General features: G+C 43.0%; 1 protein-coding gene across 15 annotated transcripts in view; it reads left to right on the forward strand.

Annotated features, from left to right (window-relative positions):
• Nucleotides 1-26,118, forward strand: part of Arhgef33 (Rho guanine nucleotide exchange factor 33) — a 121,761-nt gene that overhangs the window by 56,293 nt on the left and 39,350 nt on the right. For 4 of the 15 annotated variants that reach the window (XM_076942327.1, XM_076942331.1, XM_076942332.1 and 1 more), the window contains 8 exons: nt 3,545-3,677; nt 5,379-5,462; nt 6,566-6,649; nt 8,558-8,706; nt 9,570-9,734; nt 11,283-12,105; nt 18,744-18,883; nt 25,592-26,017. In XM_076942327.1, the coding sequence (XP_076798442.1) occupies nt 3,545-3,677; nt 5,379-5,462; nt 6,566-6,649; nt 8,558-8,706; nt 9,570-9,734; nt 11,283-12,105; nt 18,744-18,883; nt 25,592-25,721 (1,708 nt within the window). In that variant the 3' untranslated portion in view covers nt 25,722-26,017. Of the gene's footprint in view, nt 1-3,544; nt 3,678-5,378; nt 5,463-6,565; nt 6,650-8,557; nt 8,707-9,569; nt 9,735-11,282; nt 12,106-18,743; nt 18,884-19,879; nt 20,395-21,681; nt 23,406-23,739; nt 25,557-25,584; nt 26,018-26,118 lie in introns of those variants that run through there. The other 11 variants (XM_076942334.1, XM_076942336.1, XM_076942335.1 and 8 more) reach the window with 11 other exon arrangements.

The raw sequence follows: 26,118 nt of genomic DNA on the forward strand, positions 1-26,118 counted from the left end.
ACAATCGTTCGATATTCCCGAACACTAACACCCAGACAACCACCCTTACCTCAATGACTGCAGTGAGGAACTGTTCCCAAATTGGAAGGGCTTGGATGGAAAGAGGAAGTCCAAGGAGAGAGGCTACCCATGTGCCTGTGGTGCCAGTGACCACCACCGTGAGCCTGTAGTTTACCACTACAAGATTCTGATGAACAAAATGTAAACAACAGAAGGCTGCCATGACATCACAAGCCCTTGGCTTATAACAAACTAGAAATTTACCTTAGGTACAGAATAAATGTGAATAAAATTGGGGATGGGGTAAAAGCAGGAAAGAGCCATGTACCTGGGGTCCCGTGTGTCATACTTGATGTGGAGCTTCTTGACTCTTCCCCAGCACCGGGGGGTACAGCCACGGGGCAGGACACTTACCTACCACTCAGGAGGTCCTGGACGCTGTCTCCACACTGCAAAAGCAATCAGCAGAACCTTGTAATGTCTATATCTCAGAGGAATACACTAAGGTCCAGAGACACTAAAGCCATATAGATAAGGGAATCCTTATTCTGTCATATACATGACAATGCTGTTCATATTGGTTGTCAAGGTAACCCTCAGTCAAGCAGCACAAAGCTCCAACTCAGAGCGCTGCAACTGAAAACGCATTCTCTTGTTCTAGGTCGGGCTGTGCTGCCTTTTCTGTCCTATACTTGGGTTCTCTTTATCTTCTTTTCCTCACTGTATATCTTCTTTTCAGTATGCTTTCCTGAAACCTTGATGCACTGAGAATAGGTCTATTGGTAATGTTTATCATGAGAATTTATCTGGTGACTTCACTCACTACAGATGGCAAGGTATCAGCACTTTCTACCCCTTGTTGAAGCTGGTGACCACTGCCACTGCCACCCCTTCTCAGACCTGCAAAACACAGCCTTAGCCTTTCCCTGGAAATACTGAATTGCTCAAGAGAGTCCTCAGTTGTTTCAGGCCATCCCTATGTGTTTGGAAGGGCACATGCAGCCAGAGGGAGCCTAGGTAGAAACTGGTCACATGTGAGGATGTCACAGAACTTATTGTTCTGACATTGTTTGGCAGGTGTTGGGAACACCTGTGAGGAGGACTCCTGTTTCACCTGATGTACACAATTCAGAATCACAGCTACCAAGAGGTGGCAGTTCTGTGTTACAGACTGCACTCGTCTAATTATCTAAATCCACTTATTTGTCACCTGCTGTTCTTAAAGCCAGCCATTAACTCATTCAGTAGGGCTGTGACCCACTGCTGGTAAAAGCCGGGCATCGTCTTGGCCCAATGCTGAATTAGCAAGAGTAACATAACTAAGTTGAAACTATAACTGGATTTTCCTTGATGACTTTTATCTTGTTTTTTTTTTTTTCTCTATTACTATTTAAATAGTATATTGGTGAGAGGAGAGAGAACTTTGAAGGCTGTATGAAATATCCATATTGCCATAAAAAAAGAACATGTTTTAGTTAAGGTTTCCATTGCTGTGAAGAGACATCCTGACCAAGGCAGCTCTTATAAAGGACAACGTTTGATGGGGGCTGGCTTACAGTTTTGGAGGTTCAGTCCATTATCATCATGGCAGGAAGCATGGCAGCATCCAGGCAGACATGGCGTTGGAGAAGGCATTGATCTGAAAACAGCCAGAGACTAACTCTTTCTCATCAGGCGGAGCTTGAGCACGAGAAGCCTTCAAAACCTACCTCTACAGCGCCATGCTGCCTTCAACAAGGCCACACCTCCTAACAGTAGTACTTCCCGTGGGCCAAGCGTATTCTCACTACCACAGAACCCTTGGATATTGTGTTTGAGAGTCAGGCCTGCAAAGTAGTGAGACCAATGAGAGGTGCCTTTACTTCTTGCCTTCTTTCTCCCTCTATTCTCCATCTCCTGACGTAATTCCTCCATACTCTTCCATGGCTTCATATAATATCTGTTATTTTTTTTTTTCTCAAAAGTTTAAAAGCCCATTTTTCATATTTGGTCAGAGCACACTGTAAGTCTTTACTCTTCATGAAACATGTGTTTCCACTATCACTGCAAGGGTTAGCCATGTCTAACTGGACCTTGAAACCTCAGTTCTCCAGCGAGACAGCCCAGAAGGTACCAGCTCTCTAGTGTACCAGGTACATTAGTTACAGTAAAGTGGAAAATGCTATTCTAGAAAGAAAAAGAAAGGGACTGGGAAGGAAAGGAGGAAAGATAATCCAGAATATATCCCATAATTTATATGGGCAACACATCTCAAAGTCAGGCCTCGGCGTGGTACAGTAAGTAACTTCATTACCACTTAACACGCCGTGACTGTTGCCTCTGCAGCACTCCTCCGAAGCTCCGGGTTGGGGGAGTCTCTGCATCTGGATCTGCTGCTGCACTTTGTTCTTTTAATGTGATCAGTTGTACTTGCTCCCGGCTCCTGCTCTTCTCCCAGCTTGCCTGTTTCCTAGCTCCTCTCTGAATTCTTTTCTGGTCTGAGCAGGTTATTTAGGTCTTCCAAGAACACTTTGCCGTGAGTAAGAGGCCTCTCCATTTGTCTTAGAGCCAGCCAGCTTTGTGTGTGCCAGCACTCATGGACCAGAGAGCTAAAATGGATCACAGTAGTGGAAGGCTTCTTTGTACTTTTCACTACTCTATTCTGGTTTTTCTCTTCTCTGAGATACAGCTCCATGGAAATGTTTGTTTTGCTTAGAAGGGGGCGGGGGGAGCCAGACAAAACCCTTCTTTTAATCTGACATCCCGTCTAAAGCAGAGGTCTGCTTGTGGCCAGATCACCTCGAGATGGTCCACAAGTGTATGTCCATTATACCCCTTGGGAAATTTTTAATTAAACTCAGCTCTCAGAGACAAGTAGGCCATCATATCTATGTTAAATGTGTTGTGTTGAAAGCACAAGGGAATGTACTTGGCATTTCCCTGGCCATCAAATTAGAGCTCAGATCCTTGTTGCTGTGCAGCAGACTCCATTGTCTTCTGCTTCTTCTTGTTTGTTCCTGTAGGCTCCTGTTCACTCCATCCTTTGTTCTGGCTCCTTTTTTTCCTTAGATGATTCTCTTATCTCTCTTCACTCCACTCCTGCCTTCTCTGACTTTTCACTTCTTCATTTCCTCTAGGTTAAGAATGAGGCACACAAACAGGTTGAGGAGAGAGGTTTGAAATGGGAAAGAGGCTCTGGGAAACCCAGGAAATGCGGAACAGCACTAGGCTGTAGTCAGCAGGGGTCCATACCCCGCATGCCTTTTTGGAGCTGAAAGAAAAGGATGCATGGACTGGTGATATGGCTGAGCAGTTAGGAGCACTGGCTGCTCTTCCAGAGATCCTGAGTTCAATTCCCAGCACCCACATGATGGCTCACAACCATCTGTAAGGGCCTTATCTGTTGTCTGCGGATGTCTGTTTTGCTGAAATAAAATTTAAAATCCTACACACAGACTCACAAGAGTGTTCTGCGTGATAGAAAATGGGCCTGCTGTGTTTATTCTTATGGGGTTGTCTCTTCTCTTCACCGGCTCCTGTGATTCTTCCTTTGTTCTGTTTCAAGCCTCTTTCCTGGCTCCTTGCGCTACCTTGTCCAGCAGCACTTGGACTTGCTTCACGCGCTGCAGGAGAGGGTCCTGAAGTGGCCACGCCAAGGAGTTCTCGGAGACTTATTTCTGAAGTTGACAAATGATGAGGTAAGGTGCTTCCCTCTACATACATTGGATGGATTGTGTCTCACTCACCTGATTCTTCTAATGGAGAATCAAGAATCAGCACATTTCAGAGTTAGAAGAGGCCCTGATACCTAGTCTCACCTCTCCATGCTGCAGTTAATAGGGGTTCAAAGATTGCTTACATCACCCAGCTTGCTACAAAGTTGGTTATCTATGACTGGAACCCTGTTATGTATTCTACCTTCTGATTCACAACTTTGTAGTGTACTATTGTGGCCTCCATTGATTGTGCATGTGTGTGTATATGCATTTATATGTGAGTTTATATGTACATGTGTATATATATGTAGCATACTTGTATTTATGATATTATATACACACATATATACTATCAAGCATGTATATAACAAAATAAACATGAGGAATAATATATATTTATATATAATTTTCACTCTTTATAGATTTTTTTAGAGATATATTTATTTTATGTAAATACACTGTCACTGCCTTCAGAAATACCAGAAGGGGGCACAGGATCCATTATAGATGGTTGTGAGCCACTATATGATTGCTGGGAATTGAACTCAAGACCTTTGGAAGAGCATGCAGTGCTCTTAACCACTGAGCCATCTCTCCAGCCCCTGTAGATTTTTAAATATATGGTAGGTGACAGTTTGTCTTGGATGTTTTTTGTTTCAATTCCTTAGAAAAAGAGTACTGAATTTTGAACTGTCTTTAGTGTTACACTGAGAACATATCCAGACCAGAATTTGAAAACCCAAATGTCTCTAGGACCTGACGGTGGCACATGTGCTGCACAGAGTTGAGCGTGAAACAGCTGGACTGATTGGAACTGACTGAAGCAGGCTATGTTTGTTAGCTACAAAGAACAGCTACTTGGATATTTCTAGTTATTATTTAAGGAAGAAAGGCTGGAATTAAGTGCAATCTAGAATTATATGTAAAAGGTTCTTATTTTTTAAACATTGTGTGAGGCAATTAAAGTTAGTCAGTTTTTGCATCTTTATCAACAGCCTGGTTCCAGAGTGAGTTCCAGGACAGCCAGGGCTACACAGAAACCCTGTTTCCAACACTAATAATAATAATAATAATAATAATAATAATAATAATAATAATAAAATGTATTCTTATCACTTAACAATTTAAAAATACTTTAACTTACAAGACTCTCAGTACTTTCTCTCTGGATATGAAGGCAGAACTGTTGGAATAAGATAAACATTGTAGCAATGGATTTTTTTTGTTTTTTGTTTTTTTGGTTTTCGAGACAAGGTTTCTCTGTGTAGCCCTGGCTGTCCTGGAACTCACTCTGTAGACCAGGCTGGCCTTGAACTCAAAAATCCACCTGCCTCTGCCTCCCAAGTGCTGGGATTAAAGGCATGCAGCTCTTGCATAGAGTTGGGGTTCAGTTATGGTAACTAGCATGGTGGCTCACAAACAGTCTGTAACTCCTGTTACAGGATATCTGATACCTTTTGACTTCTGAGGACACCAGACACTTATATGGGCCACATATGTACATGTAGACACTCAACACACATAAAATAAAAATAAATATTTATTTTAAAATGATGAATAAAGTCCCCAATAAAAATTTTAAAATAGTCTCTAAATTCTTCTCCTTTTTTATGTTCATGGCACTGTAAAAACGTCATTCCTATTTCCAGGTTCTTACCATGCATTTTTGTGTTTGTTTTAAAGAATAATTTCTTGGATTATTATGTTGCCTACCTGAGGGATTTACCCGAATGCATTTCATTGGTTCACGTTGTGGTTCTGAAGGAGGTAAGTTAACTCTGTGCACATGCTGACCTTTGCTTACACACCATCTGTATCATGTTGATCTATCCACCAGGACAGCATGTGCCCTGTGAGCTTGTCTTCCAGGCTGAGGAGCCTTGAACATCTTCCTGATGCTGTCTTCTAGGTTAAAGGAGTCTGTTCAGTTCATTCAGAGCCATTGCCGTGGTCTGTAGTGCTTAATGCGCGACACTACACTAAACCATAGACAAAGCAAACAGGAATTCCAGAGTTATTCAGCATGCAGCTTAGGTGTTGTATGAGTTGTTTTCAGGATCAGAAAATATGACTCTCAGTACTGGATCCAAATCATCCTTTGTCAAGCGAGAAGACTGTAAATTGCCTCCACCGTGTTCCCCTTAAGCATGGCCACTTCAGTGTGAGCATGGCCACTTCAGTGATATGTTAGGTGGTTGATCTGCATGTCTACATGTACATCATGTTATTTTAAGTCAACAGGAAAACAGAGGTCAGAGTTCTAAAGCTGAGTGCAGTCACATCTCACAGGAGATGAGAGGCTACACCTTACTTTTTACTTCACCTCCCTGACTCCTCTCAACTGAAAATGACTAGCTCATGCCAGCATTAGCGAATATCTGGGAAAGGAAGAGAAGGGAAGGTACAGAGGGGAGTCCATTGCACTTTCTGCTTCTAGGCGTTTCTAATCATTTCCCTGTCCCCACTCCTAAAGGGCTCTCATTCACTTAGAGCCTATTAGTGGTTGCCTTGCTGGAAACCCTTAATGTATTAATTCAGGTACAGCTTGATGAACATCTAGCATTCAGTGTAGAAAGATTGGGGAAGGAAGGGAGAGTTTGGAAACCTGAAAAAAAATATATATGCACACACACACACACACACACACACACACACACACACACACACATACGTGTGTTCTCTACTGGGGAAGTGTTGTCCCTTTGGGCATGTACCTGAACATGTGGCCTCTACAGTGAAAGATCAAAGCCTCATGATGCTCTCTGGAAAGAAAGCACTTTGGAAGTAAGCATTTCTTCTCTGGCGGGCAGAATCACTGTCTGCAAAGCTGATGTGACATTGAAGAGTGACTGCACGTTTCTCTCATGCAGGGTGATGAAGAGATCAAGTCGGATATCTACACCCTGTTTTTTCACATAGTTCAGCGCATCCCCGAATATCTGATACATCTGCAGGTGAGCCTGGCTGGACCAGCCAGTAGTCAACACACTGAACTAGTACTTTTTTTTTTTTTTTTTTTAAGATTCCAATAATAAATACTGTAAGGGCTCAAGGACTCATTAATAGTTCTAAGGAGTATTCTCATGGCTTAGGTTACAGCACACCGCACTATGTAGGATGAGCTAAACATTTATTCTTGAAAATTTTGACTTATGATACCTGTCTTTGAAGTTCCATGTTCCATCCAACTTACCATCAATCTCCACTTCTGGGGGTCTAGAATCTTTTATAACACTTTTGATAGTGTCTAAGTACCTAAGTCAGTCCCCTCCTCTTCGGTTCTACAACCTTCTGAATGTCACCTCTGGCCTCCTAATTTCTGCTTACATGCCCACTCAACTACTTACTATCACGATGGCTTCAATTTGGCTTGGATCCAGGGCTCCAGCACACGGTGCTCATACTTATGTCACAGTAGAGCCACGAGGAGCTGATGAACAAATTCTTAATGGGGCATGTAGGCCTGTAGAGGTCCAACAACCTCTTTCTAGAAACATCTCTTCCTCCTGCTACCCAGCTGTTCTGGTTTAAGGGTTGACTGAGCTTCAGTAACTCAGTGATAAATCTTAGAAATACTTAAGATTAATCTCAGCTAGAAACAGGCCAGAGTCGGTATTGAGATCTCCCCCTGCATACGGCTTCAGGTCCTAAAAACATTTTCTCACGATAATTATCTTATGGGTTCTTTTGACAGTTTCACAAAACAGATATTATTGTTACTATTTTTCATAAGGACATAGAGGACCAAAGAAGTCCCAGTACTGTGTTCATGACAATATACCTAGTAGGCAGAAACCTTGGGCTGAAGGCCAGGACCAGGTAAATAGGCCCGCTACCATCCAGTTCACATTCAAATCTTCTGTCATTTATTAGACCTGAAGGAGATTACTGAGCTTGGAATCTCAGTGTCCTTCCTTATTGTATAGTCATCATTTCTGTACCTGTCTAACTGGGTTGTGATACTAACTACATAAGATAATGAATATAAAAGAGCTTAGCTCTTGTTAATGGCAAGTAGTCAACAAATAAATGATATAGTTGGCAAGTGTTAGCTTTTGCAATCTAAATCAGGTTAATATTCCACTGTAGCATATAAGGTCTTCTATTCCATGTTGTACTACTATATCAAAGTGCCTGAGGCTGAGGATTTTTTAAAGGGAAGAGGTTTATCTTGGCTCACAGTTTTGAAGGCTCCAAAACATGGTGCTAGCATTGGTTTCTGGTGACCCCCCTTGTGGTAATCGCAGTGGTAGCAAAGATAACAATGATTGGTCACAGTCTGAAAGGGAAGTAATGGGGGGTGCCCAAGCTCACTTTCCTGTGGCTATCTTTTTTTTCTCATGAGAACCCACTCTATAAAACCAGCATTAATTCATTCCTGAGGATGGTCAGCCCCCAGTCACATTTTACTAGGTCCCACCTCTTAAAGGTCCCATACCTGTCAAAGAATCATCACACTATAGATTAAGCTTCCAGAACCTTAGGGAGATAAACCACGTTCAAACCATGGCATCAGCTGATGGGATAGGAGGGGCCATCATCCACCTCTACCTGTCCCACAGGCTTACTCCTGCCTGTCAGTCCCACCATTGGTCTGACTCCTTATTTCATACATCTAATGACTGGGTCTTTTTAACTCTTCCAGATGGAATTACATTACCTCACATTTAAGTAAAATAGGACAGAATGACTTCTGATGTGATGGTTGAGCTTTCAGCTGTTAGCTAGATGGAGCATGTGTTCAAGCCAGTTGTTTAGATTGAAGGGCTACAGAACTCACAGTAATCACAGGGAGGTTTGCAAGAGATACAGCAACTTTCAGCCTAATCGTACAACACTGATCCCTTTTCCCTTCCATCCAGAATGTTCTGAAGTTCACAGAGCAGGAGCACCCCGACTATTATCTACTACTTGTGTGTGTTCAGCGCCTCCGTGTGTTTATCTCTCATTATACCCTGCTGTTTCAATGCAATGAAGATTTGCTTATTCAGAAACGGAAAAAGCTCAAAAAGTAAGGTTGTGACGGTGCCGCACCTGACAGAGGTGCCTGAGAAGAGGGCACAGACCGCCACTTGTGATGAGTGGCTGAAGTGGAGTGAAGGGAGTTGGAAGGAAAGGGTGGAGAAAGGGAGGGGAGGCTGGCCACAGGAGGGACACACCTATGGCCCAGTGGGAATAACTTTACAAGAAAAGCACTTGGACTCCATTGTCTCCTCTTAAGTTGTTTCCCTTAACTTTTCAGGTCCAAGATTGTGATTTAATGGTCTGAATATAGTTTCCTGCATTAATGCAATAAACATTTATTGAACACCTATTGTGTGTTAGGTACTGTTCTACCCAGTGAATATACCACAATGACCTAAGTAGCCATAAGCCTGTCACATGGGGCTTAGTCTTTAGGACTAGACAATGAAGAATAAGTTAGGTGCTATTGAGAAGTGAGGATAAAAGTGTTGGAGGTGTACGTGCTTGAGTAGATTTCATGGTATGAAGAAAAAGAGTTTGAGTAGGTGCCTCTGGGCCTTGAGGAATAGAAGCAACCTATGGCACAGCTTCCTAACAACCTAGGTTCCTTTAAACTTCCCAGCCTATCTGGAGAACATTATCACTTCTCTAGGGGTTCCAACTAGAAAGACAGCTATCTTCTAACCCAGTGCTCTCCTGACAGTGTCTCTCAGTCCCACCCTGGATCCTCAATCTCTTTTCAACTGACTGCCAGCTATTATGTAAGCAATGTGGCATTTAGAGGGCTCTGGATAGAGAACCCTTCACAGAAATCTTGATCTGAGAGACAACTCTACTTTTCATAGCATAATCTGTATCCAGAGAGCCAGTCTTACACTGTACAACCTGAGATTATTTCCATTCTCTTAGGTCATCTATGGCAAAGCTGTACAAAGGGCTGGCTTCCCAGTGTGCCAATGCTGGCCAGGATGCTTCCCCCACTGCAGGCCAAGAGGCTGTCCGTGACAGCGGGATCCACCCAGAAGAAATGCTCCAGCCCTATCCTTCCACTTCCAGTTCTGCCCCTGCTGTCACGTAAGCATCTGTTGCTATGGAAACATCAACAGTATTGGCCTTGTAGACAATTTGTATAGGTAAGCAAGCTGTACTGGAATAGAAATGTGTTCTGCAGAACTCTACCTTCTCCTTTGCCCTGTTGTTTCCATATTAACAGCCAAGCAGTTAGTTGATCATAAAGATGTTTGGATCCCAGAGAAAGGAAAGAAGAGTCAGATTTAGAAAGTGCTAACAGGTGGCTACCCACACTTGGAAGGCAGAGGCAGGCAGATCTCTGAGTTCAAGGCCAGCCTGGACTACAGAGTTACAGGATAGCCAGAGCTACATAATAGAGGCCTTGTCTAAAATTAAAAAAAAAAAAAAAAAAAAAAAAATACTAGCTGGGCAGTGGGTGGCGCACTACTTTTAATCCCAGCAGTTGGGAGGCAGAGGCAGGAGGATTTCTGAGTTCGAGGCCAGCCTGGTCTACAGAGTGAGTTCCAGGACAGCCAGGACTACACAGAGAAACCCTGTCTCGAAAAACCAAAAAAAAAAAAAAAAAAAAAAAAAAAAAAAATACTAACAGGTGGAAAGTAGAAATTCACTTTATTATTACTTTAACTCTTGAAGTAGTGTGAAATGTTTATTTTCCTTCAAGTACAACAAATACAGGGAGAAAGATCTACATTATACCCAAGCCAAATAATGGCTGTTATTACACTCTTCCAAAATAAAGAGTATTGATATAGTCAGTTCATTTTTTTCACATCTGTAAATTTTAAGTCCTAAGTTTCATTCTAAGATCTGTCTTGCAATTCCTTTAAATACTGTGTTAGTATTCACATACATCAATATATAACTCTGACAGAATTAAAATATAAATACGGATAACTATTTTGGTCAGTTCATTGATATCTGTCTAGTAGATAAGCAAAAACCAAAAATCCTATGTGATGGGTATCCTACATTTTTTAAACCGTGTAAAAATTGTTATGTGCTACCAGGCATCAAAACTACAGAACTGGGCAAATTCAGATAGTTTTGTGGGTCGTTTGAGATGACAAGATGCTTTACAGCCACAAAACTTTGAGAACGTTTATTACAGAAATGTAAATTTTACACACAGGAGTCTATCCTCTATATCAGCATCCAGAGTTCAACAGGTTATTCAGGAACACAATTGTTTATGTGTGAAGACTAGGAGTTGTATCAAGTTCATTTTCCAGTATTCTGTATGACTGTCAACAGCAAGACAGGGAGATAAATTGAAAAGAGATGCCTTGGGTCAGTGCCTGGCAGGGAGGTTCGGAGCTTCCACCAGGCCAGTGATAGTGACGGCCTTTGTCTGCCGGCCATGTGATGTCTCAGTGATTGAGCTTGGAAGCTGGGACTTTACTGGCTGCTGTTTCCACTCTTCAAGGCAGGCCTAGGGATTCTTGAGAAAGCCCCCTAGTCAGTTTGTGAAGCTTTTTTAGGTAATCCACGAAGGTGCCTGGGAGATGAGGAGAGAAGCTGGCCTCTGGCCGATTGTTCAGTGAGAGCTCAGCACTATTTGATCGTCTCTCTTATACTGTTTTCCCTTTAAAGACATCTGATGGCCCCGGCGAAGAAAGGCCAGCAGCAGCAGAGTCTCATGGAGAGCATGCAGCCCGGGAAGCCTGGAGACTGGGAGATGGAGGGCAGAAAGCACGAGCGGCCCGAGAGCCTGCTGGCGCCGGCGCAGTTCTGCGCGGCCGAGCAGGACGTGAAGGCGCTCGCCGGGCCGCTGCAGGCCATCCCGGAGATGGACTTCGAGCCTTCCCCAGCCGAGCCGCTGGGCAACGTGGAGCGCACGCTGCGCGGTCCGGCCGAGCTCCTCCCCGACGCGCGCGGCTTCGTGCCCGCCGGCTACGAGGAGTTCGAGTACGGGGGAGAGATCTTCGCGCTGCCAGCGCCCTACGACGAGGAGCCTTTCCAGACGCCGGCGCTCTTCGACAACTGCTCGCCCGCCTCTTCCGAGTCCAGCCTGGACATCTGCTTCCTGCGGCCCGTCAGCTTCGCCATGGAGGCCGAGCGGCCCGAGCACGCGCTGCAGCCGCTGCCTAAGAGCGCCACGTCGCCGGCGAGCAGCAGCGGCGCCTACAAGCTGGAGGCCGCGCAGGCGCAGGCGCAGGCGCAGGCGCACGGCAAGGCCAAGCCGCTGAGCCGCTCGCTCAAAGAGTTCCCGCGCACGCCGCCCGCCGAGGGCGTGGCCCCGCGCCTCTACAGCACGCGCAGCAGCAGCGGCGGCCGCGCGCCGCTCAAGGTCGAGCGTGCTCCCGCGCCCCACGGCCCAGCCGCCGCCGCCGCCGCCTCCCGCGGGGCGCCGCGGACCTTCTTCCCCCAGCAGAGGTCCCAAAGCGAAAAACAGACCTATTTGGAAGTAAGGAGGGTAAAGTAAAACCAGCCGACGCCCGTCTCGGCGCCCCGGGCCTAGATCTCAGGGCCAGCCCCGGTTCCTTTGGCGGGGAGGGAGCGGGCAGAGGCGGAGCCAGCACACGCGTGATGACAGGCAGTGGCCCTGGTGGCCTTCGAAGGCGAGTGGTAGGGCGGATAACACACCCAGAGCATGAAGGCAGCGAGGGCGAGCAGGGACCCAGATGCACACAAAGAGTGTGAATTAAGGAGTGAACGAATTTGTTCTTTCTTAGGGGCCTCAGGCCTGCCTGGTGAACCTGGCCTAAATGTACGAAACTCCCGAGCGCTGTGTGCTAGCCACTTCAGTACCTAGGGAGGATTCAAATTGCCCTGTCTCAGTGTAGTCTTCAAAGTATGTTGCAAAGCGTATTCATCTTCCCTTTCTTAGAAAAGGCTGTCTTGACTCAAACACACCTTTAGTTTCAATGAATGTTGAGGCATTTTGATACCCGTCCTTGGTGTCTCCAAGCCTTGGGATATTTAAAAGTATGTTCCAATTCTAACTACGAAGAGGCAGGTTCGTGGGCAGACATACACATTTTCAGTGTGACAGAAACAAGTGAATAAACATATTGACAAGATAGCACTTACCTGTGCCACCACCCTTTTGTTCCACTTATCACCAAGAGAGTGGGTTAGGTTGATGGTTATAGACATTTAATTTCCAGCGAACACAGTGCTTGTGTGCCAGGAGGCTTTCTGTGCTGATTGCCAAAGCCAGAAATCAACAGTGCAGAAAATTTCCTACAACACTACTAGCTTAGCACACAGAGTTAAGATGTTCTGGGGACTTATAGCAGGGACTGTGTATGGATATACATGTTTGTGCATATGTAAGTAACATACATGTTTGTGCATGTGTGTGTAACACAAGCATGCTTGAGTGTATCTGCGTTTAAGGTGGGGATATGGTTGGGGCTTCAGCTGCAAAAGATAAACCTGTAAAACTATATCTTTAAAGCCTCAAAACCATCTGGCTTCTTCACATCTACACTACACCTCCCACCTGTGACCAGGAGAGCATCATAAAGCCAGTTTTTAGTGTCTTTATTGAGAGTCAAGAGAAAAGAGAGTATGTTTTACTGCAGAGGGCATATGATTGGGCAGAAGGAACTCTGGGTTCTAACCCAGGCTCTGCTGTCAAACAGCAGCCTGCTTTTAGACAATTTGCACGGCATATCTGTGCTTGCAGTTTTCTTATCTATGAAAATAAGATACTTAGGGGGCTGGGAAGATGGCTCAGTGTTAAAGAGCACTTGTTGTTCTTCCAGAGGACCCAGGCTCAAATTCCAGCACTCACACGGAAGCTCACACAACTATCTATAACTCCAGTTCCAGGGGATCTGACATCCCTTTTTGGTCCCCTCCAGTAGTAGGCATGCACATGGTACCAGACATACATGGCAGAATACCAATGCAGATAATAGAATATGTTTATATAAAGAATAAGACATTTAATGGTTGGTAAGAAGGCTCATCAGATAGAGGTGCTAACTAGAAGACCTGACTTTGGCCCATATCCCACAAATGGCAGAAGAGAACCAACTCCTTCCTCAAGGGTTGTCTCTGACTTCCTCAAAGGCTCCCTGGCACCTATGTGCCTGAACTCATACACATGCACTCAAACCTAATAAAATGTGAGCTAGTGATGTCTCAGTAGGTAAAGGCTCTTGCCACCATGCTTGAGGACATACCATTTGACCCCAGAACTTACATGTGGAAGGAGAACTCAATCTTGCAAGTTGTCCTCTGATCTCCACATGTGCCCTGGCATGTGTGAACCCATCCCTCCATCCCAAATAATAAATTTGTGATCATAATTTTTAAAAAGTAGATCATATCTACCTCACAGGGTTATGAAGATGCAGTCAAAAAAGATAGTTTGAGAGCACATTTTGTAAAGTATGAAATGCTATACTGATGAACAATATTAAGACATGGTTCCACAGGCAGATTTTCCATAAATAATTTATGGTTTTCCTGAATGAAGGATTTGGTGTTGAGTTAAAGATCACTTTAGTGGAGGTCCACAGTTGATAGGAGGTAAAATCAAGCCCCTTCCTGCTCCAAAGGTCTCCGAAATTCTCAGTCCGGAGTGTCCTATCTCCAGAAGGTGTTTTGGCCAACAGTATAGCCATGCCTTACTTCCTGCAGAGACCTCCCACAATGTGGTCTTGGAGGTAATAGTGCATGCATTACTTTTACATTTTATAATTTAATAAATTTTATAAATCCAGAATCTGTAGATTGACCTACTGAATCAGAAACTACTATTTAGGATTCATAGACCTTTGATATAAACAGTAAGTGGATCAGGCAGAAGCCTGCTTGAAACCCCTGGCTTTCATATCTAAGTATGTGTAACAATTATGTATACACCAGAGATTCCTGCTTTAGAGAGTCCAGACTGGGGCTTAAGAATCCGTATTTTTAGGTAAAAGCAAGGGTAGATTATCCTAGGGTACCAGGAGTGTACTTTGAGAAACATTACACTAAACCACAAGGACACCTGGTCTCCATGGTTTAGTTAGGAATCTTAGTGGCATCTCAGAGACTTTTTGGGTCGGCTGCTACAACCCCAAGTGGAAGTCTCAAAGTCAGATCTAGATGTTTCAAAGAAAAACCTTTGCCCATGCTTTGCTCCTCACAAGCACTCAACCACTCAGCTGCACTGGCAGGGCACTGGTTTCTGCTTTGACCGGTGTGTTTTCTGCTTTGACTTCTTAGGGTACAGACACCATGACCAAGGCAATTCTTATAAGGACAACATTTAATTGGGGCTGGCTTACATGTTCAGAGTTTCAGTCCATGATCATCATGACGGGAACATGGCAGCATCCAGGCAGGCATGGTGCAGGAGGAGCTGAGAGTTCTATCTCTTCACCTGAAGGCTGCTAGTGAAATACTGGCTTCCAGGCAGCTAGGATGAGGGTCTTAAAGCCCATACCCACAGTGACACAGCTACTCCAACAGGGCCACACCTTCTAATAGTTCCAAGCATATACAAACCATCACATTCCACTTCCTGGCCCCCATAGGCTTGTTCAAACATATGAGTCTATGGGGGGCCATACCTAAACATAGCATAATGCAAAATACTTTTAGTCTAACTCCAAAAGTCCCCATAGTCTATAGCAGTCTCAACAATGTTAAAAGTCCAAAGTTCAAAGTCTCTTTTGATATTCGTCCAATCATTTAACTGTAATCCCCAAAGCAAGACAGGAAAACCAGCTGGGCAAACTCCGATCTCTGCATCTCCATGTCTGATTTTAAGGCAGTCTTCAGATCTCCAACTTCTTTTTTGTCTTTGTTGGCTGCAACAAACTTCTTTCTCCTGGGCTAGTTCTATTCCCTGTTAGCAACTTTCCTCAATGGATAGCTCCATGGCTCTGGCATCTCGAACATCTTAGATTCTCCAAGGCAACTTCAATGTTACAGCTTCTTGTTTCAATGTCTGGGATCCACACATGATCTTCTGGGCTCCTTCAAAGGGATGGCGTCACCTCTCCAGCTCTGCCCTCTGTAGCACTCTAAGTTCAGGTTGATTCACTCCACTGCCGCTGCTATTCTTGATGACCATCCCATGGTACTGGCATCTCCAGTACACTGGGGTCTTCTGCTGCAACTAGGCTTCACCAATAAGCCTCTTCTTGGTGCCAAGTCTCAAATCCTGTGCATGACCCCTTCAATCCTGGGCTGTAAACTACAACTGAGACTGCACCTTCACCAATGGCCTTCTATGGCCTCTCACAGTGCCAAGCCTCAACTGCTCTCCATGACCCCTTCATGCCTTCAAAAATGGTACCACTTGGGTAACTCTTACATATAACCAAGTACAGTTACAGCATGAGATACAACCTTGCCTATCTCTGGAACACAGCTTCTTTGTGCTCTCAGAAAACACTTCCCAGAAGATTTCACTTCAGTGATGCTGATTTCTTCTTAATCACTGCTAATTTCTTAATTGATGCCAGCTAACCAGCATCAATTGTCCCAGTAGTCCCTTCTATTCTGGACTCTAAAGCCAGAGCCATGTGATCAAAGCTGCTGAGTTCTGCTGCTTGCTGGGGCTGGGACATGGCCCTCTTGTTCTATTACATTATCACTAGCTTTCTGTTTGCCATCTCCTTCACTGCCTAAACTTGGCTGTCCTGGAATTGCTCTGTAGACTGACTGAACTCAGATCTGCATGCCTGTCTCCTAAGCACTGGGATTAAAGGTGTGGGTCACCAAGCCTAGATTAAGTTTTTCTTCACCTATAACTTGCTGTGTTCTAGGCTGGCCTTAAACTCAGATCTGCTTGTTTTTGTCTCCTGGGATTAAAAGCTTTCACTACCATGCCTGGACCTAAATTTGGCTGGTGGGATCTTGCTCCAAGGTCACTACTCTCTTAGTTCAGTGTAATATCCTTGAACACAGAATTCAGCTCCATTTCACTTCCTGGTACACTTTTAATACCATGTGTTTTATAATTTTTCTTTCTCACCTTGGTATGCATGTTTAAAGTGTTCTTCATGAGACTTAACCAGAGAACAAAGAACAAAGTCTCTGCTAGATTTCTTTTTTTTTTTTTTTTTTTTTTTTGAGATTCCCTTCGTCAATGTAATTAATATAAATCTCTTTACCTTAGCCTCAGGTAGACTCTTCAGACAAGGGTAAAAAGCATGCTCATTCTTAACTAAAATACCACCACAACAGTCACTACACCACATACTGAAATTCTTTTTCTCTGAAGTCTCTTGGGCCAGTTCTGCACAGTTCAAATTACTGGCAGCAACAAAGGCTCCCATATTCCTACTGGGATGGCCCATTAACCCCCATTTAAAGTATTACATTGCTTTCTGGATCCAAAATCCCAAAATCCATATTTTTCCAAACAAAAGCATAGTCAGACTTATCACAACAAAACCCACTCTTGGTACCAACTCTGTCTTAGTTAGGGTTTTCCTGCTGTGAACAGACATCATGACCAAGGCAACTCTTATAAAGGACAACATTTAATTGGGGCTGGCTTACATGTTCAGAGGTTCAGTCCAGTATCATCAAGGTAGGAACATGGCAGCATCCAGTTATGATGCAGGAGGAGCTGAGAATTCTACATCTTCATCTGAAGGCTGCTAGCAGAATACTGGTTTCCAGGCAGCTAGGATGAGGGTCTTAAAACCCACACCCACAGTGACACACCTACTTCAACAGGGCCACACCTTCCAATAGTGCCACTCCCTGGGCTGAGCGTATACAAATGAAAACATAGGGCTACTCAAAATTAAGCAGCTGCTTTTAGATTGTTTTTGAATTACATTCACTTCAATGTAAATATTCTGTTCATGTAGGATATAAGTATGTGTACATACCTAACACATTCATATATATATATATACATATATATACATATATATATACTTTAAATATATGTACACATAGTAATACATCCTCACATTTGAAATTAAACAAGTACACAAAAAGTATCTCTATTTTTTAATTGTACTCTAAATATGGACTGAATTATATAAGTAGATTGAAAGCATATTTATAATTTAGATATATCAGTTGATATTTCTCAATAGTTCTGACCTCTAACTCCATAAAATACAGAATTATGAATACAACTTTAAAATTATGGTTACATTATTGAGCATCCTAATTTATCTATTTTGTTAACAATAGTAATAAAAACCCTAAATATTAAGTTTTCTTATTTTGTAGAAAGAGAAACATTTCCAACACTGCCAGGGGTTAAGTGTTGGCTTATTCAGCAAGGCACAGCTGATGCCAGAACAAAGTTTATTCTCTATATTTATGGGAGCTATAGAGATGGCTCAGTGGTTAAGAGCACTGGCTGCTCTTCCAAAAGACCCAGGATCAATCCTCAGCATCTACATGGCGGCTCACAGCTATCTGTGACTCCAGTTCTGGGAGATCCAATGCCTTCTTCTGGCCTCTGGAAGACATACACGTGGTACACAGACATAGAAACAGGCAAAGTATCCATACACATTAAAAAAAAAGAAGAAGAAGAAAGAAAAGAAAATACATTCATTGCTAGTATGTGTACCACAGCAAGCATGTCGAGGTCAGAAAATGTACTGATTAATCTTTTATCAGCTTAGTAGAAACTAGAGTCATCAGGAAAGAAAAACTTAAACTAAGAAAATGCCTCCATCAGGTGCTGGAGCCAGGCCTGTAGGGGCATTTTCTTGATTGCTAATGGGTAGAGGAGGACCCAGGCTGTGTGGGTGGGTGGAGGGGTGCTGTCCCAGGCAGATGTTCTAAATCAGTCTGAGCAAGCCTAGGAGAGTAGTGTTTCTCCATGGTTCCTGCTTCAGTTCCTGTCTCCAGGTTACTGCCCTAAGGTCTAGTCCTGCCTTTTCTCAGTGCTGGACTATTAGCTGGAAGTGTAATCTTTCCCAAGTTGCTTTTGGGTCATGGCTGTTATTTATCACAGCAATAGAAACCAAAGGAGGACAGAGGGCAACTTGTGAGGTGAGCTTTCTCCTGCCCCAGGTAGTCTTGGAAGTGGGAGAGGCAAGTGGCAAAGCTAAGGAACCATCCCACAGCCAGGGCAGATTTTTTGGAAAAGAGTGAAATAGCATTCTTTTTTTGTCTTTTCAGGAGATGCACCTAGAGGATGCCACTCGATTCTGTCCAAAGGAAGAAAGAGAGAGTGAACAGACTTCTTTCAGCGATCAAAATCCCAGGCCAGACCAGAAAGGGGGCTTTCGAAGCTCATTCCGCAAGCTCTTTAAAAAGAAGTGAGTAGCCCTTAGATAAAACAGTGCTGTGACCCATTTCCCTCTAACAGAAACCTGAGATTTAACAGTAGTGATTACTAAGTAGCCCGTCATACACAACTGTTTTAAATTTAGTGTTTGTATCCAATTTCTGAACAGAAGCAAACTCAGCTCCCCTGCCACTTCTTAAAATCCTTCCTCCTCATTCTTAAAGTTGCTTTGAGAGGAGTTAACAGAGGGGCTTTCCTGACAAATGAATTGAGCGGGGCATGCTCCTTTCTGGGAGGAGCTGGGTGTGGAAAGTGCTCTGCGGGTATCACAGCCCTTCTGCCCTCAGGGGCCTCAGCATCCACAGTTTTAGAAATGTGTATTGACAACTGTGTAAGGGCTTTCCCTGAACGATGGATTTGCTCAGGTCCTATTGAAGACTTTCAGAGTGTCCAAATTAGATGTGAAACAAAAGATGTCCTTGCCTTATTCTTCCTAAGTCTTATTGTTGCATGAAGCATTATTGTTGCAGGCATTTTGGCCAGTGTCATGTTGAAGATTGGGAGGTAGGGCCAGGCCCCAGTGAGGGAGATGTGACACCCCCCAAGTGATTCAGCAGTTCAGCCTTTGCCTGCCTGGGTGGCTGCTGTTTGCACTGCCCCTGGTCCTTAGACCTGCCTTCCTCTCCCTTAGGGAGATTTGCTTGCTATTTACTTCCTCTTATTAGAGATCATTTTAAGTAGTTTTCAATCTCAAGTCTGTTTTTCAATTATTAGAAAAACTAAATGAAGATGTTATTGTTGCCTTTGAAAGTTTACTGGGAAATCACTTTCTCCTGGAAGATAGAGTTACTGGTTGATTTAGATAGTGGTCTTGATGGAAGAAGTGGGAGAAAGCCTGCAGTTGGCTTTCTTTCTTTCTTTCTTTCTTTTTTTTTTTTTTAAATGATTTGTCTAATTTTCCTGCAGTGGGAGGGTGATGTTGAGATTAGTGGGTATCTGATTGTTGGTCCTTGCCTGTTGTTACTAGAAGGAGGAGGAAGAGGAAAGAAGAACATCGGTTCTACAGTTAACCACAGCCCTACAGTCTCCTTCCATGCAGTTAACCACAGCCCTACAGTCTCCTTCCAGTTTTGCTAGGCAGCCTAATGCATGCATGACTGTTGATGGACCCTCCAGCCACTTTATGTAGGGACTGAGGCTTGAGAACTGTTTTATCCCTCTCTAGGATTGTGGATATAGGTTTTTCTTGGTCTATAACTGCTAATGACATGACTAGGAAGAAGCAGACAACTTGCCAGTCTGAACTTGGGATTTAGGTTCTAAATCCTTTGAAGAATTCAGAACACCTAAGGATACACACTGCTTGAGTCTGTTGGATAATTTTTATATCATAAGATTCCCCAAAGAAACAATTGTTTATCACCTCCTACCATTTATAGTGACTGAGCACTAGACTGGAAAATAATTGGCAACAGATCTACCATTGGTTCCTTTACAAGTTCCTGATTCTCAAAGAGATGTTTGTTTGTTTGTTTGTTTGTTTTTTTAAAAAAGCCCTATCAGTCATACAAGGCACAGGGAGGAGATTTGCCCCTTTATATCTGGGGGCAGCACTAGCCAAAGTGAAGAGGAAGAGAAGGCACACCCTAAAAATGCACCTGCCTGGAACTGTCCAACTCAGGGGAGAATTAGTGGGTTGTCTGAAATAGAAGCTGGATGATTCTAGCTGGGTTCTCTGAAAAATACTCCCACACTGGGTGGGAGATTGCTCAAGAAATTAGAGTCTTTGTAGTATGTATATTTGCTTTATTTATACTTTGACTTTATTGTAGCTTAGTCTGAGTAGTCAGTTATATTGCCCAAACCAAGAAATGAATGTCCTGTTGGGCCTATAATTTTAAATATTATAGAAGACCAGGTTTTAATCTTTCTTGAGCTCCCTGCCCCCATGGACCTTGGTATAATGCAGATGACTTGCTGTAGCTCTCCAGATCCATGCTGGTTAGTTGCCTTCAGTCCTCCGGCAATGTTGGACATGTTTCTTAGGGAAGAGGTCAGTGGATTCTCTTAGTCCTTTCTTAGATCAGTCTGCATTAGTTACATCACTATCAACAGTAATGGCACTGTCCTTTGTATTTGGAATGGGAAGTATTTTCTGAGTAGAGGGGAAGGTGGAGCCACTGTCTTCCTCTGGCAGGTTTTCCCAGCTTAGAAGATGTGGTCTAGAACAGTCAGCACCATGCAGGTGGTCTTACTATAGCTTTGTGCTTAGGAAATCCTTGGAGAGTGGCAAGGATTAAAGAAGCAAGTTAAACAGCTTCATCTGGCATTGTCATCTGAAGACCATGGAAAGTCTGTTAAGGAGCACACTTCAGTATGGTATTATAGAGAGAAGGGCTTGTGCCTTTAACTCAGATGTGAATACACCATTCTTGTATGTGAGCACAGTTCCAAACATGCATATAGGATCATGAATGACATGGTCCCAGCCATTGCACAGGAAATTGCACTCTGAACCCAGGAATACATAGGATGAAAGATAAACTATCCCTTCTAGAGGAATTTATATGGAGATTATTAATGACTTAAACCTAGATTATTGTAAAAGGTGAGGTACAGGTAGAAAACCGTCAAACCATTTTGTGTGTCAGGAAGTCAGTTGACAGCAAGCCCAGTGACCTTAAGTAGCTAAACCTGGGTACTAGAATCACTCCAAAGTCTGGCTTCGCAGGAAAGCCACCCGTGTCATGCTTGGGGCTTGCTGCCTCCCTCCCCTAAAGCCTTCTGAGGTTCGGTCCTCTCTACACTGACACACTTTTTGTTCCATAGGGGCTTGTTTGGCTGGTGGCCCCACACACCCAGAGTGCTGCTTCGGGATGAAGCTAGGCATGGAACCAGATGCAACAGAAAACCTGAGAAAGGGTTCTCTTCCCTCTGAGGCTGGGAGGGCCGAATGCTCATGCCCACAAGGATTCAAAAGGCAGAGTCAAGTTGACATCATAAAAAATATTCTGAAAAAGTGCCCACGATATTTGAGGAAAAGGGTAACCCTTTTATTGTTTCCATCTCAGGCACATTTTCCCTGGGCAAATGCCAGGTCATAGGTCCCTGAAAGCTGCCCAGCGCTGGTCAGAAATGAAGTCTTACACTTACACTTACAGTCTGAGAATGTTAAATGACTTTACACATTTTAAATGTGGTTCTTAGATAATAGGGACAGACCTGATAGGAAAAGCTAATGCTTGACTGAATCCTTACCCCTCCTCCCTTAGAGTAAGATGAAAGATAAACTATCCCCCAGAAGAGTATTTATGGACACTGTCAAAGTCTTAAACCCAGACTGTCATCAAAGCTGAGGCAGATGCTTTTGTGTCTTTATGTATAACTCTTATTCTTGAGTGAGTACTCTGATCTGGGCAGAGCGGTGGGAAGAGACTGTGTAAACAGGTGAGCAGCAGAGCGGAGATGGAGCCTCCACTTTTTAGCGTGCATTTTGTGGGCAGTAGAAGATAAAGAAGATGGCCTCTTAATGCTGATTATATTTTTTCACCCTTTTTCTTCCTTTTTAGTACTTTGTAATTTATATGACTATTTTTAGTCCAGTTATCACACTCCCTCCACCAATGGCATCAAATCTATCTCATTTACACATGGTCAGGAGTACTTCTGCAGCTTATATATCGATTGTCAGTGAGCCCTTTTTTGTTTGGTGTCCTCTCAGAGTTTTTGTATCTGCCTCCCTGTGGAAAGTGCATAGAACAGAAAGCAGATTCTAAAAATCAGTTGTTCCTTTGTATTTATTTCTTCTACCTCCTAACACCCACCCCAAGCCTACTCTTCCTTTTACCACTTTGTAGTTCTGTCACATTTCATTTAGTTTCCTTATGTAAACTTCAAATTCAAGAGGGGAGGCTTTAAAAGGAGGAGAGACTTAGATTACCAACTCTGACTGTTAATGCTTCTCAGTAGGTCGTCCAGAGTCAGTTATATAACTGCCATTAGTGTTCTAGGTTCTGCCTAGCACAAAGCAAGTAGAAGAACTAGCTCCTGCCCATTTGAAGCTCATAGTTGAATGTAAGGGCAGCATAGCTGCAATTTATAGTGTATAGCACATATTAAGAGAGTGCTTACTCACCACCCTGTAAGTGCCATGGAAGACTTACCTCTTTATCTGAAAGCCCTAACTCTTTCAAGGAAGGTAGTCTTTCATAACAGAGAACCAAGTCTTTCTCTGTTGGAGATTCTGGGCACTTGATTAGACCTCCGTTCCCTAATCCAGTGTTTTTAGTTATCTGTTACAAAACTGTATTTACTGACCTACCCAGCTTGCAATTTTCTTTTTTGCTGTCATTTGAAGGAAGGTTAGTAACAAGTCCATTCTGTTTCTGTCCATTTCCGTTTCTGTCTAATTATTGGATAACAATGTGTCAGAATATATTGGCAGCCATTGTACCCTTCCTAGAGAGTTCCTGCTTGTCCCTTTAGTATCTGCTTAGATGCAGCCTGCCAAAATAACAAAGAAAGGGAATAAAAAAAAACACACTATCTCTTTCTCCTAGATTTTGCAGGGTATTTTTCCTGGTATTATTTACACCTACACCTTTGGACGAGTCCAGGTATACCTGTAGTATGAGGATTATAAAAGTCAGCTAAAATTGTCTTTAAAAAGGTGAGAATGAGCTTGGAATGGTTGCTACAGTAGAATTCTGTATTTTGAAAACAATTAGTAAGTTAGCCACTAATTACCTAGTAATTAATATTCAGGAATGTAGACATTTGTACTAGAAACAAAGGGAAGGTACATTTTGTAAGAAGAGCAGTTTAAAAAAAAAAAGTCTGAGCTGAGTTTGTGGAAACTAGACAGGGCGATTTTGGCATTTGTTTCAGAAATGGGAACTCAACTGGTGAAGATTTCTGTGGTCCTTGGGGCTGGTGGTGACATCAAAGCTTTCCCATTTCCAGGTAAACTCCAAACAGTTGCATGTGGGAACCTGAAAGTATGACATGTTGGGCTTTGGAGAGATCAGATGTAAGTAAGAGGGAATCCGTGAGGTGAAGGCTTTCATTGTAGACTAATGACTTCATTGAGAAATTTTCATGAGGGAAAACAGTCGAGAATAGACAATAGGAATTGAACTCCTGCTCCCTGCTATAAGCCAAAAGGAAGGGCTTCTAGGCTCCCACAGAGCAGAAGACAGGGAAAGAATGAATAGCCAGGATGTAATTTACTAACATTTGGGGCACAACTATGCCAACCAGGGATGATCTGAACTGGAGGGAGGCAGGAGTTCTGAGAGCTGAAAGCAAGCCTGGAGTTTTGGGGAAGTTGTGAGTCTGTTTCTAGGGAGTTTAGGCTGACCCCTGAAAAGAGTTTACCCTACTCAGATATTTTTTTATCCCATGAGTACCCAGGTGTTCTGAAGCTGAGAGAAAACTTATTCTCTATTAGAATAGTGGGAAAGTATTCCTTTCTAACCAGAAGTAAAAGCATGCTAGGTAGCTATGGCTTCATTTCTGTTATCAAATTGAAAAATAAAAATATCTAGTCCATTTATTAAGTTTTCAGACATCTGTAGTGTTTCTGTAGGGCCAGTATTTTTACTTGGAGAATAGAAAAGGATGTTTGAATTCTTCCCAATAAACTTAGTAAGTACAGATTCATAATTGATGGCAATAATTATTAATAACAAGGACCTGGGCTGGGGACACATTGCAGTAGAGCACTTGCCTTGTGTGAGGGCCCCTATGGGGGATCCCCTGACCATCAAAGTAGAACCAAGTAAAGCATCCCCCCACATACAAAGAAAAAAAAGCAACCAACAGAAATGTCCTCAAACAAACAAGGACACAAAAATAGTGTACCGATGACAGTGGAAGAACTCAGAGGCAAGTTACCCTGCGCTTGTGTTTAGGGAAAGCATGCCTGATGCAGTGTATGGAGAAATTGTTCACTTCAACAGGCACTTTGGAACATCGCTTTCATACGTTCTAAGTAGGACTCTGATGCTGGTTCGTGGTTACTGGGCTACTTTTACCCATTCAAGCTCAAAGTTTAAATTAGTGAGAGGACTTCAGTCTAGTTGTATAAGAGATTATTTCCAGAAAGCCTCCTCCCTCTAGGGACTTCTGACATGAACAGACTGGAGAAGGTACAGATCTGGAATGGATTGCCTAACTGGCTTAACCAAGAGAAAGGAAGAATGCACCCTCGACTGGGCACTCAATGGACTGGGCTGACTATTGATTAGTCTTGGTTTCCTTTGTGGTGGTTGAGACAACTGTACTGATTTCTGCATTCTACCAAATGTAGCATATATGTGTGGTTGGTTTCAATAAATCTTTCCTTTAAAAATGAAAACAAGCAAAAGCAAGAGTTTGTAATGTGATGTCTAGATTAAGCAAGGGCCCCTGATGACCATTTCAATGTAAGGGCCTTGGTTACCTGTGGAGTAGTTATATTTTTGAGCCTTATTCCTGCTATAGTGCGTTTACACGGTAACTTACACTGACATATGTAGTTGTCACAGTAGCCCCCATGGAGCATTAGAGAGAGATTCTGTATGTTCACTGCAAAGTTTAGATACACAAATCTTAAGTTTTGAAATCCAGGGGAGTAAAAAGTGATTCCAGCTCTAGGAGGCAACTGTTTTACAAATGCAAAACAATTTGGATAGATAAAATACTTGAAAACAATTAAAACCAAATCAACCTGTACTTTATCTGTGTGCTGAGATTTTAGGTCCAGTGGATCAGAATACAGGGAAAAAACTAATGAGAACCCCTCAATGGATCCTTCACCCACCAAACAAGATTTCTTCAGAAACCGACTTGCTCTTGCAAATGACCTTGACCAAGGAACAGCTGTGTAAATACATTTACAGTTGTATTGTCAAGTGGTAAGAGGAGGGTAAAAGCTTGTATATATCTCTGCAGGAATATATATATATCTCAATGTATAAATCCCTAAGGAAAACTAATATAAATATTTACATATGAAACTAAATCAACATACAAGATATTGAAGAGATGAAGATTAGTCTATGGTTAAGACTTGGCTTTATGAACCTCAACACTTGGGAAAAGGGAAATGAAGACTTTCCACATCACTACAGAAAAAAAAAACATACTAAATTTGGAGGAAAATAAATGTTTGTAAGAACAAAAACTTGCACCTTGAAGTCATTCCCCAAGTATAATAATAAGCATGTTCATTTTTAGTATGGATGTGAATTTTGTGCTTCCTAGGAATTTTAATGCATAGTTCAT

Source organism: Arvicanthis niloticus, chromosome 11 (assembly GCF_011762505.2).
Source record: "Arvicanthis niloticus isolate mArvNil1 chromosome 11, mArvNil1.pat.X, whole genome shotgun sequence".
NCBI classification, from domain to species: domain Eukaryota; kingdom Metazoa; phylum Chordata; class Mammalia; order Rodentia; family Muridae; genus Arvicanthis; species Arvicanthis niloticus.